Here is a 17,540-nt window from a genome sequence, read left to right on the forward strand (position 1 = left end):
AGTTACCTGATTTTCTTCGGATCACACTCATATTGAGGTGTAACAGCTCTAAAGTAGTAGCACTGAGAACCCCACCTTTTATTCTACTGCAGAAAATTATACTAAATTTTGTTCTGTAGTATAAGATTTGGCACTTATTTTGTTAGTATAAGAGTTAATTTAAGACTTAGCATAACCTCAACACCGCTATTTTGAAGGGCAACCAATATAAATACCCTGTATTTTATAACTAGAAAAGGGATGTAATACATGTAAATATTACTGACAATTAAAAAATCAGATTTAAAAATCGGGGGAGGGGGGCGGTATTGTGTACCTTGTAATTTCAAATTTCACATTGAAGGTTTATGGTTATACACAAACTGCACCAAAACCATTGACCATGCGTTTTAAAGATCACTGATCACAGATGAACTGTAATTTTTCAGGTTTCTAGCCCTGAGAAAGCTCTGCCTGTGGACATGTTGACTCCCATCGTGCTGAATGTGGATTTGGTTATCAAATCTGTTTTACTGACATCTCTTTCCTCACCATTTTTAGAAAAATGTCAACAGTTACAGATTTTGCTGTCTGCACATCCATAAAAACAAGCATATAACTCCACTGCCTTGTTTTCTCATTCTCCCAATATCATCAATACTTTTGGTTACAATTGCCTCAGGTGGTTTAGATAACCAGACTGACCAGGTAATTCTATCCTTATTCTCTTGATCTATGGAAAAGTGCTTGTTAAATCCAAGGTAATAAGGTAAACAAGAGTGGCTAGGGGAAGTAAATGAGAAGCAATCATCAGTTTCCAGTATCATGTGAAGGTAAAATTCAGTGTCTCCTTTTCAATTTCTCTGTTGAAAAAGCAGGTATTTGTTCTGCTTTCTCTGCCCTAGTGCTAAGTTGTGTTCTCTCATCTTCTCCAGGCTGCTGTAGTGCCATCTGCACAAACTCTCAACCTGACTGACTTCTACTTCAGCGATTTTGAGCTGTCAGACTTTGAAACAACGCTGTGCACAATTCGAATGTTCACAGACCTCAACCTGGTGCAAAATTTCCAAATGAAACATGAGGTATGGTTGCTGCCAAATGCTGCTCCCCAGAAAGAGACAGCTTAATTATTAGGAATTCAGAGTAGTGAAATGATCCCACAGTAAATACAACTGGACATCTGTATTAAAGAGTAATTAGCAAACTAGGAAGGTGTATGAAGTATTGGGGTCTGTCCTCAGTTTGGAAGGATTAATAATTTTACAGTCTATGATTAATGGACGGGAAAACAGAATACTGAGGGGAGAGAGGACAGCAACTTCTCAGGAAGTGAAAAACTCTTACAAAGAGGACAGTAACATTGTTCACTATATCCATAAGAGGTAGTTACTATCTTAGTCTTTCCCTACAAAAGAATAGATTAGAGATTAGGGGGAACTTTATAGTTACAGAGATAGGAAAGACTGAAACAGATAATTTAGGTGGGCTGTGGGAATTTCCCTGAAGGTTTCTAGCAATACATCTGTCAGAGGTGATCAAGACAGGTAAAACAGAAAATCTCTTCAGCCTCTTCCCCTCAGTGCACACAATATCTATTTGTAGAAACCTTCATTTTTAAATACTTTAATTTTGCTTTATAACCTTTTCAACAAAACCATCAAAATTCATATCAAAATGCAAGATTAATTTGTAGAGCTTCATGGGCAAACCCATTAGTTAAAGAAAACATGTATTTATTTTCTAGATCAGCGGTTTATAGACCAATTTAGATTAGCAGTGTTCAAGGGCCAAAAGGAGTACAGTAATACCTAGTCTGATCTCTTGAATATTCCAGTATTTCGCTTCACCTCTGTAGTAAGGTCAACAACCTTAAGGAATATGTCCCCACATCAAATTACTACCTGACCTTCATACCTGTCACTTCTGTACAACACAAAAAGGCAGGAAAAATGTGTATATGTATGTGTATGTATATATAATTATAACCCACAGTTTCTAATACTGTTGAGTAAAACGTCCAAGACATGCTTTCCTCCTGCACAAAAAAGAAACTACCTAGCAGTATAATAATCTTTCTATCATACTTACTTGCTTTCCAAAGTCCAATTCCACTTGGATTTTGACAAGCAGATAGGAGGGAAAAGCTGCCTGTTAATTTTCAAAACAGCTCTTAAGAGGATTCAATAACTAACCAAATAAATTTTCTCTATCAAATATGTCATTATAAACAAGGATTTTTCTCTCCCAGTTAGCTCAACATACCTCAGTTTCTGAATTAACAGCACTGCTTCTGACATTGACATGTAGCTATTAGCAATAAAACCCAAACCCACAAGTATTAAATACTCAATGAGAAGCTGCACTAGTGGTTGTAAGCCTGTTCTTATCTACGTTCACAGTTACAAGTTGAGTTAAATGGATTTTTTTTTCAGTAGAAGAGTTTCCAAGTGGGATTAAGAAAGTTTGAATGTATTAGAAGTCTGTTCTTCTTATGAAAACACATCTATGTGATGCTATTTCTTAAAGGTTCTCTGCAGATGGATTTTAAGTGTGAAGAAAAATTATCGGAAGAATGTTGCTTATCACAATTGGAGACACGCCTTTAACACAGCACAGTGTATGTTTGCTGCTCTGAAATCTGGGAAAATTCAGGTACATTTTCAGTTCCTCTATTAAGACAAATTCTCTAATAATGCACAGCTCTGATTGTCACGTTAGTAAGATGTTCATGATTCTATGGTATTGCCAGTGGAATCTTCTGCTGAAGAGTTCTGGCTATGAGGGCTTGGTTTGTGAGACTGCTCCCATGTTGTTTTGTACCCCCTTTCAGTTAAATCCTCTGGAAATGGTTATCTGGATGTTCCTGATTGGGAATATCTCAAATAAGGCATGTACACTGTTATGACCTTTTGCAAAGTTAATGTTTGTGCTACAAGCAAGTCAAAAATGTGGAGAAGAAAAGCCTAACCCATTTTCAGGATGTTTCCTTAAAATATTCAACAAAAGATGAAATGCAGAAATGAGTACCGCTTTAGATAAACAACAGAACATAAAAATATAGAAATAAATACTTAAATGTTTATTCCAATGCTTTTGAACAAATTTTTAACCTTCCACTTAAAAAGACACCTATTAATTTAAAAAACAACCTAATCATTCTGATCAGAGCTAGATGATCCTCAAGTAAGATATTGATTCTACATTCTTTCAAAACATGTCTTTAGGTTTTGTTTTTATATTCTTGTAGGAAACAGAATGTTTCTGTTCATTCTGAATAAACGTGCTTGTTCAGTTTGATTACAGACAGTTGTTACTAGTTGGTTTGCACTGCTTTAGAGTAAGCACTTCTGAGAGCATAAATAAATCCCCTTTGTTGGCCAAAACCCAATAGCAATGAGGAAGAGACGTTTCTTTCCTCTCAAATCTTTGTCTCACTAATGAAAATGACAAAAGGTGCTGAAAGAGACCAAGGGAAGGACATCCATCTTCCTTCTCTGTTGGAATGGACATGGTAGTTTTGCTCAGTGTGCGGTCGAGCAATCTCTGATGATCCTGATAGTTTGCCTGCTATTTTTGGAATCCTGACAGTCTCCACTGCAATTTCCATAAATTGTTTATTCTTAACTACACTGGATTCTCTCCCTGCTAATTCTCATGTCCTAGATTCTGGAGTCTGAACAGCACTGAACATAACTCAATTTTTTTCTAGTTTGAGGGGAAAGGCAAGCATTGGGAGACACATCTTCCTGGGAGAAACATAAAATCAATCATTTCCAAACTGAGTTGTCTTTTGACTGTACTAAGAACAGCTTTCATTATTTAGAAAGCAGCTGTAAAACACATTGTACAAAATAAATCCCCAACTCACTTCTGGCATTACTCTTTGCTTACAGAGCAAACTGACTGACTTAGAAACACTGGCTTTGCTGATAGCAACTCTGAGCCATGATCTGGATCACAGGGGAGTGAACAACTCTTACATACAAAGGTAAGTGGGTTTGAGAGAAGTCAAAAACAAGTGAGTGAACAAAAACAAGCACAGAGCTAAATTAGGTACAACCTGATTGCTTTGATGAGGTGGGGCTGTGCAAAGGAGCTGGTTTTTACCAAGCAGAAAGTGCAAGAACAGGCAGAACCATTCACAAGTCCCAAGCAAAGATGCACAGACTCAGTTGCTGACTAACTACGATGGCAGATGAAGTGAATTCTTTGCTGTGCAGGGACATGTCCTCCTGCTCCCATTCCCAAAGTCCCCTCCCCCGTTTCCCATAAAATGACAGCAGAAGGCCACAGCTTCCAAGGGACAGCTTGTGCAGCTTTTGAGATCGCTCCCTGCCTAACCCAGCTGTTCCCTGTCTTGTCCGGGCCAACACAGCACTGAGATGTGCAGCCCTCTGATACAGAGGTGTCTCCCCACCATTTTGAACTCAGATTGTTTTACTCGTGGCTTAGACACATTTTTCCAGAATTCTAAGCTGTTTAGAATAAGTTACATGGTTAAAATCACATTAAAAATGTATGGCTGCTTTGCATTGATTTGGGATTATTTGTACCCTCTAACTTTGATCCAACCTGGAATTACAGAAAAGCCTTTACAATGAAAAGACACAAAATATGTTTAAAACATTGAAAAAATATTTTTACTAAACAAAATATTTTTGTTTGAAGTTATCAAAATGAAGTAACTGAACAAGTCTAAAATTTCCCCATATTTTAATTTTTATCTAAAGATACTGGGTTTTTTAAAATTTATTAGTAGTTTCGAATCTGCCCAATCCAGTGAATTTGGTATCACTTCAAATAACAAAATACAAGTCTTCGGTTGAGTTAAAGCATGGTTTAATGTGATTCCCGTGATACAGCAGTGTGTCCTGGTCTGACCAGAGATGGGGAAAAGATATCCAGAAATGTGTGCTTGTATCTTTTTCTGGTAGAGCTGGAGAATGGTTTTGAAGTGACCTGTGAAGAAGTGGTCTGCTATTCTCACTATGTGTTAAAGTTAGATAGGAGGGAAGGAAAAGCTTGTTTGTGGCACAGAATACTGAAAGGTAGAAGATCAGTAACGTGAAGCAGAAATTTCAGATTTATATGTTTGGCGTAACACTGACTGATGGGTAAAGAAAAAGCAAACTCCACAAAATTGAAAGAGTAACCTTTTTCTAGCTTGGTAATAGAGGATTCCAGCAGTAAGTGTAGCCTTGCAGTGATCTGAACTAGTTAGCTATTTTTTGCTTTATTTATTTAAAAATAAATTTCCTGGAAGACATCTGGAGATGCGTCATCTCCTCTCAAAAATGTCCTGGGAAAGTGTCATAGACAGCAAAATGTAACATGTACACATGCTGTAAAGCTGAGATAGTTACAGTTTAATAATTCCTTTTTCAATAGAAAGTTCCACGATTTTTTTTTTTTTTAATCTAAATACAAAAGTTTTTATTTCTAGGAACAGATCCCTTTTGTTTCTTCCTTTGAAGCAGTGTGTGATTCTTTTCTTAAGCAGCAGGGTTTCAAAAATTGAAATTGTCCTGGCAGTAGAAGTTACAGAAAGGAAGTGCTTGAAGGCCTTCCAATAGATATGCAGGGGGGGTTATTTTCTTTTTCTTCCAATCCCACATGTAAAGTAGGAAGCACAGAAAGCTGTGTTAACCAAACCCCTGTGCTCAGAAAGCCATGGTGTCCTTCGGCCTGGTGTGGGGGTTTGACAGAAGTCTCACTACAGAAGTTGGACCTGAATTTATTTTCAGCCCCAGCCAGGGTCTGTGAGTACTGAGCAAGCTCTAGTTTGGAGCAGTACTTGGGAAGATAACCTATGAGATTTCTCACATATTTTTCTCTCCAGCCAGGATAAACTCTAGGAGACACAATATGCATCTCACTTAATTCAATGGGAATTTTACCCAGCATATGTTGGCACCATCCTGCAATTTGTTTCCTTGCAGAAACACACAAGTACATTTTCTCTACACCCCTTTTGTGGCGGTCTCAGAGGAGGTGCTGGGCAGTCAGCCCATATTCCTCAGAGGCTTGCATCCTTTAATATCCCCTTATGTGTTTTTGTTTGTCTTTCCATCTTTCTCGCCACATTTTTGTGCTTAAATCCCCAGAGTCTCCTCTTAGGACTTTTGAGTCTTTGTGCACTCACTCACACAGGGACCCAATTGTGCAGCCACTAAGTGAATGGTCCTTAACCATACAGAAAATCTCATGGAATTATATGCTAAAAAAGAACTTCTTACATGATTAAGCGTTTGTGGGTCAGATTATAAATAGAGTATTAGGTCCAGGATCATCAGCAAAACAGACTTCCAAAAGAATCCAGATTTAGTTGAAGAAATGACATGAGCAATGTGGGACCAGGGGTTGAAAATCAAGACAGAGCAGCAAAAACCAAGAACTGTATTATTTAACGAGGGACAGGGAGAATTTGGAAATCCTCAAGAGAGGAGGAATTTCTGTACTTTGTCTACAGCTACTCAAACAGCAAATTCTATTTTCTAGAATAAGGTACTTAGTGCTGCGCTAAGGTATTTTTAAGTTCTGCACCTGCACAATTGGTTTCCTGCTTTTTTTCAATGCCTGTAGTACAGCCAACATCTCTATTGGCCTTTAAGCAGTTTCCCTTTTGGATTTTACCCCGGGCAAAGGGCAGGTGACGATGTTGCAGTACATCAGTCATGAAGATAGTGGTGATGAAACACCAGTACTGTTACTAACCCTAGGAAATTACTTGATCAACATTTTGGGCCCAGCACCGTATTGCACTGAGGTCAGCAGGAATTTTTCCATTGGTATCAGTGGGTTTCCTATTAGGTTTGCATTGTTACTTACAAGCTCAGTAGATGAGATGACTAAATATGCCAGGCAGGTGTTTAAGAACATGTTACAGAAACCAAAACTGTCTCCTAAACTCTGTTTGTGAATGAACTCTTCATGTTGCCTTTGCTTTTCATACAAGAATTTCCACTCTTTATAAAACCTTGCATTACATTCTCACTCCTTGCATGCAGCTGGTCTCTACAGGTAACAGAAGGCAGAAAACCAGAGTTGTCAGTGCTCTGACAAAGGAACAGCATTATCTTTTTACCCATATTCCTACAAAGAGGATGTTAGAAGGGAAGTTATTTCTGCATCACTAATAGGTTTGTCTAATTTGATTTCTCCATCCTTTTCCTCCTCAGAAGCGAACATCCTCTGGCTCAGCTGTATTGCCACTCAATCATGGAGCACCATCATTTTGATCAATGCCTTATGATCCTGAATAGTCCAGTGAGTGCCACATTCCTGTGTATGCTGAAGGAAACTATTTTGCTTTCTATTTTTAGCTTCTGGATAGAATCCCACCCTTATATGTTCTTAAGTGCTCTTTATTCCTTTTTGGGTAAAGAAAGCAAATGCAGCAACATGGAAATTACAGTTCTGTTGCTGAGTGCCACCAAAGCTTTCGAAGTGCTGCCTGATAAGGGAAGCCTTGCTAACATCGTTTTTAGTACCTGCTTCCTTGGACCAAAGGAAACAAAAGGCTTTGCTGCCATTTTCATGACCTCTTATGAACCACCTAACAAACCCAAGTCCTTCCTCTCCTTTCAAAAAACATTCCAGTCTACATATACACAAAGCAGCCCTCATGAGACCAAACCAAACACCGCTCATGTTGACATTCCAAAGTGAAGCCAAACCTAAGTTAAGTAAATACGCAAACAAAACTACATTCTTCTTGTTTGATGCTATTATGATTTGATGCTATAATTCTGAAGACTGGTGATTTAGCATGCACAATCCCTTCAAAGGACTGCTCCTTTTGTACGACAGGTTGTGGTACTTCTGGCATCCTTTGTATTGTAATGATCCTTTCCTAGTCAGGTAGGCAAATATGGAAAAACAACAGAGGCAAGTTCCATTTCACCAGCTCTGTAGTGCTTTGGCTTAACAGGAGGCTGCTAAGCTTATATTTCTATTTAATAGCTTGTTATTTATGGTGCTTCATAAAAGGAAAATATTTTCATTTACTAGAGGTGCATGGGCAGGTATGGGAATCTGTTAGAATTCCTCTGCTTCAGGGAGGGGAAGGAAGAGGAAAGAGAAGCTGTGATGCAGCCAGTGACAAATCTAATTTTAATGAATGAAAGGGACTTGAAGGCTTTGATGTTGCTCTGCTTGCAGTTTCATTTTGTAACAGTCAGTGATGATGTTGCTGCTGTGCGGCTTTCTGCCATTACTCAAGAAGACTGGAAATTTTATTTTTAAACTAGGGAATCTGCAAAAGGAAGCAGGGTAAAAGAATGACCTCAGATATCAGCAAGCAACTCATAATGATTTGGTAACTTAGAGATGCTTTAGCAAACTAGTGTGCTGTTGCCCATTTTACTGATAGCACTGTTTTGGGCTTTTTTTTTGTAAAGGGAAATCAGATTCTCAGCAGTCTTTCCATCGAAGAATACAAGGCCACACTGAAAATGATAAAACAAGCCATTCTTGCCACAGACCTGGCACTATACATAAAGTAAGTCAGAGGAAAGTTGGGCTGGATAGTCACTGCTGGATATTAAGATTGTGTCAGCACAGTGCAAAATCTTTTATTTTAACTTCTTTTAAAGGAGGAGAGGAGAATTTTTTGAACTTCTAAGGAAGAAGCAGTTTAACTGGGAAGACCCCTCACAAAAGGAGCTATTTTTGTAAGTAAAAGCAGAATAATCAAGAAGTCAGTTAATATTATTGGATACCCAATTTCCTGTGCCATGTTGCTGTGAACTTCACTAAACCCAGCAGGTCTGCGTGTTCTGGGCCTGTACAAGCTGTCACTGAATTCCCTGGGTCAGAATTACCAAGGTGCAACCTGTATAATAACCTTTGTTAAATAGCATGTGGAGTTACATTTATAACTTAGCTTTAATTTCACTTGTTTTTCTGACTTGGATGTTCCTTTAAATTCGATGTTCTATTTTACCAATTACTTGACTTGGTGGCTACATACATTTCACCATACAGTAATTTATCCCTCTCTGTTTGTTCTACAGAGCAATGCTGATGACTGCTTGTGACTTATCAGCTATAACCAAACCATGGCCAGTTCAGCAACGGGTATGTGCTTAATTTTTAAGATTTCCTAAATGCCAACTCCATAAAAGTTTATTTCCTCCACCCAGTCGTTATTGCAAAGGCAGTGGTGGAATGCAGAGCTGGAGTCTCACAATGTGGGGGGGGCTAATATGATATATCCTAAGGGGAGATAGGAACCAGTCTTGTTTGTAGGTAGCAAGCAAACTTCGAGTTCTCAATGAGTGAAATATCTTACAGATTGCTGAGCTTGTGGCTACTGAGTTCTTTGATCAAGGAGATAAAGAGCGGAAGGAACTCAACATAGAACCCACGGTAAGTGGCAGAATCACCTCTTGCAAAATCACTTTCATAAACAGCACTTAAACTTCCTCCCACTGACCACAATACAGGACCAGCTCCTTCCCTGTCTTCCTAGTAGTCAGTTTCTGTGGTTCCAAAACACGAATAGTGTCATTATCTCTGAACCAGAAGAACAGGCAGTATTATCTTCTTTAAGTCAGTATTGTTAAATTCGCTAGGAAATACATTCCTAAATTGGTACCTATTTGCAGCGATCCAAACCCAGTAAGTTTACCTGTTTGTCTGGTTATTTGGGCTCTGTCAATCTAAACCTATCTCCTGCGGGAAGTTATGCAGTCCAATTCCCTTCATTGTAAAACCTGCAGGGATACCCTGCTGAGCTTGCTGTGCTGTTTAAGGTGCTACTTTTTAATTCCAGACTCTCTCTTTGGTTCTGGTTGGGTTTTTTATTTAATGCATTTAAACACAGAACTTGTTTACTTCTTATCTGCAGGATCTAATGAACAGAGAGAAGAAAAACAAAATTCCCAGCATGCAGGTTGGATTTATAGATGCAGTTTGTTTGCAGCTGTATGAGGTATGGTGCCTAAGGAAGAACAGCAAATCTCTAAAACCAGAGCTGCTCGCTGGTAGACACAGATTTAAAATCAGAATGCAAATCAACCAGCCCCTTTGTTTAAAAAATATTTTTTATCCTATATTACATATGGTTCATTATTGTGTTGAAGAAATTATTATTTTAGTATTTATAATTGGTTGTATATTTGTCTGATTAATGTATTTTGTTACAATTTTTTTAAACCTAGTAGTAATTGCTGTGCTCTGTGCAATTGGTGTTACATCCCGGGGTTATATTCTGGATTATCAGGGAAAGTCACAAAACTAAGGCTTTGACCTCTGGGAAAAGAATGGTATCCAGGTAGTGCATTGACAAAAAAAGTGTTGTTTAAAACTTTTAAAGAATTCAGAATTCTTCATACAAAAATTGATACGGTATTTATAGGAAATTTACCCAAGTTTAACACTTCCCATCCCATTTTTTTCCTTCTCTTTTATCACACACCAAAGCACTGCATGACACAATTCACTGAAATCCTTTTTTGTTCTTGTCACAAACTGTATGAGAAGCTGCTTGGTCAAATATAGTGTGAAACACAACATGATTTCTGATCTTTTTTTTTTTTTTTAACCAGTACAACATTAAAGTCTGTTTATTTGAACTGTAGCAAGTATTTTACAGGTACTGAGGTGAGAAAAAGAAAGGAGATGAACAGATAACCAAACTCTTAAGAATCCTCCAGTAGGAGGAACCAGATGATTACTTGAATTTTTCCCTCTTACCCAATAAACTTGTCTAAAAAGACTGTACATTCACCAGTTGAAAGGAAACAGAGATAGAGAAAGGAGTGGGAGTTATTAGCTGCTGTCCCTGAAAATCAAGTGTTTCTGTGCTGTAGAACCTGTCAGGAAAACAAGGCAGCCTTTGCTTTGAAGCCTCAGAAAACTGTCTCCAGCAAGAGGTAAGCCACTGAAAGAAGACTGAGTGTCACTGCAAAGGTACAGACTGGACGAACAGAAAACTCTTTAACAGAGCACCTGAGCAGGCTTGAATGCCCACAGTTCTAGAGCCTGAATATCTATACTTCTTCCGGTTAGGGGAGAGCTTTACCTTTCCATTTAAGAAAAGACCAGAAAAACTGGAATTATTTACTCTGAAATATGCACTGCTGCTTAGATTTACAGTTACCAAGTGATCCTAGTCCAAACTGCACCCAGCTCTTGTGTTAGGTAACCAGTGCAGTTAATGATCTACAGGTCTTTCCCCTAAATTCAGAAATCTGAAAAAATACAAAAGATGTGTTTCATTCTCCATTTTTAATTAAAAACTGAATGCAATCTGTTTTCCATGTTCTCGATTTATTTCAGGCCCTAACACACGTGTCAGAGGCCTGCTCCCCTTTGCTGGATGGCTGCAGAAAAAACAGGCAGAAATGGCAAGCCTTAGCTGAGCAGCAGGAGAAGAACCTGATTAACGGAGAAAGCAATCAAGGCAAACGGAACTGAGCCGCTGCTTTAACCGCCACAGCTTAAGTTCCCGTAGGAGACACAGTAACAGGGGAGTACTGCGTTTTGCTGAACACTGTACGGATTTGGCTTACGTTTTGCCACTGCTGTATTACTTTTCCACATTTCAAGATATAGCATGACCATGTAGATGCTGAGATTATCTGAAGACAGTATGTTTCTTTTACTACATGTGACTGAGATGGAAAAAGACCTGCAAGGGCAGTTTTTGCTACCCTACCCCAAAAGAAGGTACTGGTGCAGGCACTGACTGTGCCTGAGAGCCTGTCGCTTTACAGATGTACATAATTGTTTAGTGATCATGTTGTGGCCAGTATCTGAAAGACTACTGTATTTTGCACCTTTTCTCTCTCTCTCTTCCCATCTTGCTATGTTATGTTATAAACTTATTGAGCAGTCTTGCCTGTTCTCTTTCCAGAGGTTCAGAGGAAAAATTGGGACTCACTCAGGGGAGCCTACTCCAACATAAACTATTGCTAACCTCTTTCAGAAAGCAGAACTGGGCTCTGAGGTAAAAAGCCCCAAAATCTGTGCACTCAGTAGGGTTTGGGTTTTTTCCATATTAGATGGATGTCTTAGCAAATGTGTTATTCCAACTGAAGAAATTCTAAGACCCCTGTGAATTACTAGGCAATGGGGGTCTTAGGAGTTTTGTGGAAGAAGTGTCATAGTTATCCGTGACCGATGGAAACTGCTTGAAGACTGATGAAACGTTCCAACGTAACTGACAGGCTGCCATGGAAGAACAGCTCCCATAGCTGCAAGAAGCGTCCAGAGAAACGGAAACAAAACAGGATTAATTTTGCATGCTGTTTTTAACATTATTTGGAAGTTGATTTTAACATCATCTAACCAAGAGACTGAATCACAGACAGAAGAGAATGACTGCAAGAGCAAGAGGTGAAAAGCTGAATCAGAATGATGCAGGAATGGCACATTCCTGGTGACCATCAATGACTGATTCTTCAGGCCAGTGTTATGGCTACTATGGCTATGACCACTTAGAAAAAAGTTTTATGATAACATCTCTTAAAAGTCATTTTTAACATTAGTTAAAAATGACTAATCATAGTGTCTTAAAGAAATAGGAAAAGAATAATACCAAAAGCAAAAATAGCCAAGAGTGCTACAGGGATTTGCCATTTGTATGTGATGCATTAACATTCTGAAAAGTAATAAATCAATGAACTTGCACTAGTAAAAAAAAAAAAATGGTGTATTATTTAAATGAAGATGATTAATAAAAATGGTTTCGAATTGGGAACCAATTAAAGAAAAAATACACACTGGACAAATCCCAAAAGAGGAATACAAGGAGAGTACTCTTCTTTAGGTAGACAGGACAAGGAGATGAATGTCAGCAGTCTAAAATGCATTAGCAGTACATGTAACTTTGGCTGCACAGAAACACACAAAATGTTCCAGTTTTTTTAATCTGTAATAATCTTTTTTTTTTAGTTAAAATCAGCAATTGTATTTGGCAAAAGTAGCACATTTGGCATTGCACTTTAAAGTGTGGGAACTTAGTTCTATCACAATAATGCAGGAAATTCTAGTTGGAAATTGCAATAAATTCTTCTTCCCAGGAGATTGTCAACCCCAACTTGTAAGAGCTGGTCAGAAAGACAGGGAAAATTCCCCCTTTTTATCAATGTTGTCATTTAGATAAACTATACCAGAAGCTAAGAAAAGATGAAGCAAAGGTTTCAAAATACTTGATGATATTGAGTTACAGAGTTGATATTTTTTTATATGTAGAATAAGGTATTCTGACAGTCAGCAGCATTTCTGCCAACCTAAATTATTTGTCACTGATTAAGTCCTGTCTCAAACTTCTCTAGTGAGCACCAATAATAAATTATTGCAGCTGTGAATTTGAAAACATTTTTCTGCAGAAGAATGTCTCCTTATTCTGTCCCCCAAAATGAAAAAAAAAAAAAAAAAAAGGATTTCAACACTCATTAAGAATTCCAGGACTACTGTTTTGCAGTGATCCACATGTGTATTTCTATGCATACACAGTATGCAGATGACAGCAGCCTGCCCACCCCAACACAAGCCCCCAAAAAAAGGTTTTTAGGTACTTTTTCATAAATAGAAAACTTTGCTTCAGGATTTGCATAGTCCTTGTATAGTCCTTTCCTTGAGTGCTTGAGATACTGAAATATAATTATTATGCTAACTGATGAGATACATATTTAATATAAATAGGAATAAAATATATGTATATAAAGGTGTATTCTTGCTATTATGGTTGAGGTTAGTAATTCATGGTGACAACATAACTATGATGATATCAGTGTAGTGAAGTAACTTTGACATTAATATTGCAGTATTTCTTCGCCATATTGTGTGTTCAGCAAAGCTTTATTACAACTAAATTTATAAATGCTACAAAGGAGTGCTGGATTCATACCTTTGACTTGAAAAAAAGGGCATGATGTTACATTTTTTTAAAAGGTTCACTTAAAGAGTTATACAGTATGTGCATATATTTAATTACATATCTGTACACATTTATCCCACACAATCTCTTCCACTATAAATGTTGGAATATACCTATAAATACAGTTCCTACTACATAAACATTTAAATATCATAACACACCTGTATCTGTATATATTTCTACAAAACCAAAGCCTTTAAACTACTGGTTTAAGAACCTTGAAAGCATAGAGTGCTATGTTTCATGAAGTTCAAAGCTTTTGCATAGTGTTTTACTCTGCCTGAAGGCAAAATCAGAGTGTGCTGGTTCTGTGTCATAGCTTTGTGTGAGTCACTTGCAGAAACTGCTCCTTCCTTTCATAATGTACATAGGGGACAATATGGAAAAAAACCCCAAACCTAGCCCGGCTACAGGCAGGTTTCTTGCTTTGAAGTTCATTGTCTTCAGAACTCAACCTTTTCAAAGCCAGCTGGTGGATTACAGCCATGCAGCTGTCATTAATTTCATCATGAGCTGTGTATCTCATTATTTCAGTCAGCTCTCAAACACATTCTCCCCAATTTATATTGTCTAGCTATAACAATCAGTGTGGCTTACACAAGAAACCAGGTGAAATGGAGTTTATCACTTTGTCAGTTCAGCCTTAAATCCATTGAAACTATTGTCACATTTGGTATTTCAGTCTCTGGGTACAAGAAGTTGTCCCACTAATTCTTAATACTCCTCTCAATGAAGACAACTATTTTAGTATCCCACTTGATGTCAGATATGAACATATTTTCTTTCAAACTCACTCCACAGCACAGTTTAATGCCTAAAGTACACTTTATTTCTCTGTTCTGAAAACAATTACTTGTATTAACATGCACAAAATTACTGATTAACCCTACCTCTTCTAATTCCAAATAACAGTGAGGCTCTTGAGCTGTAGGTACCATTTCTTTTCCCATAAGTTAGCCACACATGCAATATTAGCTGTAGAAGGCCTAGGTTTTCTAGTATCTCACACAGTTGGGGGGGGGGGGGTGTGGAAATAATGTAATGCTGATTTTGGAGATGGTGTTAATTTTTAATTAGAAGCAGTTTATACTTAAGAGCAGATTACTCATATCTTCACAGAGGACATGTACAAGTGAGCTACTGATAAAAGGAAACAATTAATTTCACTGATGATCAACTGCTTTCTCCTTAGAAGAGAGCACCTAAGCCTGATTAAATGTATCACCTCCTGACAATTGCACACATGTAAAAATAAACTTTTTAATTCCAATCCAATGCATTTTTCCTGGAAGTGGCATGAACTGAAAAATTCAGCACACTTATTTAATTCAAACATAAGGTTTGTCAAAATTACCACGTAACTGATTTTCCAGCCCATTATACGGAAAGATAATGAAGAGTCAGGTCTAGTCCCTTAAAATTTGAGGAGTGATCTGGAAGGTGTCCCTTCCACTTAGGCATAAGAAGATAGCAGAGACTTTTTATGGAAAAAAAATCGCCTCACTCATGATAAATTAATATGTTTTTAAAGGTGTTATAAAGACCTCGTATTTCAAGCAAATTTATATAGCAGTATTAGTTCAGAGTCTTAGCGCTGATGCTGCAGTTCTTTCCTTCATGTCAAATCACATGCAGTTTACATTTCAGAAGGTTTCAGCTTTATTTCCCAGGTACCTGCCATACTTCTTCAGGGGCTTGCACTAATTTGAAACATAATCTTGAACATCGGAGCTTGAATAACAGAATGAGTTTGGCCTGAGTATGGTAAATAACAAGGGCTGGTTTGGACTTTGACAGGAAGAAACAGCATAGAATCTGGTGTGGTAATTAGTGATGCTTGCTAAATGCAGCAAATTGTGACAGCAGGATATTTTATCCTGGTCATTGCGGTGGATGGAAATTGCACGGGAAAGTTTCTTTTCCACAGAAGGAAGTTTGTTTCCATAGAGAAACTCCTATCGAAGTAGCACTGTTTGTAAATGTGTATTTATGTGACAGTGCTCTGGGATAGCTGGTTCCTGCTAACTTCCACAGCATGAGCTTGGCATGCCAGGGACTCATGTATGCTCAGCTGCCCACGTGAAGTCAAGTATGTGATTCCCATTTACCTCAGTGGGAACTGGGTTGAGCTGTATAGAAAGCGAAAGAATGGGTCAAATCCACCTTTTTTTTACCTGTAAAGAGGGACCGAACCCTTACCCTTGGTGACAGCTGCCTCACCTGCTCTTTGCTGTGTTCAGCTATTCCCACTGATGCCCAAGGTACCTTACAGATGTAGCTGAAGTTAGAATTTGAGTCCTCTTTGTATTCACATGGCAGATACCTGCATGTGTCTCTTAAAGAATGTAGTTTGAAATGCACTGTAAATAGTTTTAACATACATTCCTATTATAGTTTAATAAAAACCTTAATCACAGTCACTAGTCACTGAGTTTGTCCATTTGTATTCTTCTACCTTTTAAAAATATCTGAACAAATACATAGTTTCTGGGCACAGTATTTTTGTACTAGGTTAAGGGGTTTTTCTGTATATTATGTTTTGCCTTTAAGCAGTATTAAAATCTTCTGAATGTTATGTGTTCTCTCTTGCTACTGTCCTATGACTTCTTAGAATAAAGCTAGTTACATTACTTAAGAGAACCATTAGCCCTACTTACTGTACAGCTGCTAGAGAACATAAGAGTCAGCTTATTTTCTGTGGTCAGACTGCTGCTTATTACTTATTTCCTCCATTCTTCTCTTTGTACTGTTTTCATGCTTTTTAAAATAAAAAGGATGATGTCAAATTTTACTGTTTGTTATAATTAATATTATTGAGGTGGAATTTTCAATGCCTAATTCAAACCATTGCTTCTGTAAATTTATATTTCATAGTAACTTCTCTAGGTCCTAGAAATCCTGAAGAGAAAAACGTCTCTGTTAATATCAAGATACTTCTGAGTACTACTGCGAGCACCCAGCAGTGAAGTAGCTCTTGTTTAAAAACGGCAAAAAATAATTCAGTGCTACTGACCACTAGAGAGCACTGGAGCTGCACCTCCTGAGAGCTGTCAGAAACCAGTTTATTTCTGACAGAAAGCAGAACAAGCAAATACAAGAGTTGCACATATGTATCCTCATCCTCTGCCACCATCTATCAGTTCCTGGGGGGTATCAATTGCAAGAGAGAAATAAATAGTCAGCCCAGTGACTTCGACCAAAACTGTGGAAAAAAATTATTTCCGACAACCAAAGCCTCATTATGCATAAATTGCTGATCCTGGAAGTAATTCTGGACCAGTGGGCTTCTTGGCAATTGCTGTTCTTTGCCTATTAGGTCCTCCACAGCAACACTTCTGGCTTGACTTTTTTTAGCTCTAGGCAAAACCAAGAAGTATGTACATCCCTGACAAACAGCAGGCTCATTCAAGAAGTTATGAAGGGCCAGATTTAGCACAAAACACAAGCACTGTTTGCTCGAACCAACTGCAATTTATGAGTGCAACTGCACAACTGCCTGTGCATATCTACAAACATCAGGTCACCATTTGCTGCTGAGACACCTTTCCACCCCCTCACCACCCCAGTCATGCTCCTGCTCAGTCTTTCTGGCCTGCTGAAGACGTGAATTCCCTTCTGAGAAGTGGCCATGTTTTCAGCAGGAGCACTGGGATACATTTCTTACCCAGGCCTG

At 38.1% G+C, this 17,540-nt stretch overlaps 1 protein-coding gene and 1 long non-coding RNA gene across 9 annotated transcripts in view; one reads left to right on the forward strand and one right to left on the reverse strand.

The window, feature by feature from the left end:
• PDE5A (phosphodiesterase 5A) overlaps nt 1–16,658 on the forward strand; it is a 104,553-nt gene extending 87,895 nt beyond the window's left edge. For all 8 annotated transcript variants that reach the window (XM_048303641.1, XM_048303642.1, XM_048303639.1 and 5 more), the window contains 10 exons: nt 915–1,061; nt 2,506–2,631; nt 3,873–3,967; nt 7,158–7,245; nt 8,379–8,479; nt 8,574–8,651; nt 8,994–9,057; nt 9,274–9,348; nt 9,830–9,913; nt 11,263–16,658. In XM_048303641.1, the coding sequence (XP_048159598.1) occupies nt 915–1,061; nt 2,506–2,631; nt 3,873–3,967; nt 7,158–7,245; nt 8,379–8,479; nt 8,574–8,651; nt 8,994–9,057; nt 9,274–9,348; nt 9,830–9,913; nt 11,263–11,400 (996 nt within the window). In that variant the 3' untranslated portion in view covers nt 11,401–16,658. The remainder of the gene's footprint in view (nt 1–914; nt 1,062–2,505; nt 2,632–3,872; nt 3,968–7,157; nt 7,246–8,378; nt 8,480–8,573; nt 8,652–8,993; nt 9,058–9,273; nt 9,349–9,829; nt 9,914–11,262) is intronic.
• Nucleotides 1–17,540, reverse strand: part of LOC125325957 — a 116,029-nt gene that overhangs the window by 91,337 nt on the left and 7,152 nt on the right. The gene's annotated exons all lie outside the window — the stretch shown is intronic.

This window comes from Corvus hawaiiensis, chromosome 5 (assembly GCF_020740725.1).
Source record: "Corvus hawaiiensis isolate bCorHaw1 chromosome 5, bCorHaw1.pri.cur, whole genome shotgun sequence".
In the NCBI taxonomy this organism is placed as follows: domain Eukaryota; kingdom Metazoa; phylum Chordata; class Aves; order Passeriformes; family Corvidae; genus Corvus; species Corvus hawaiiensis.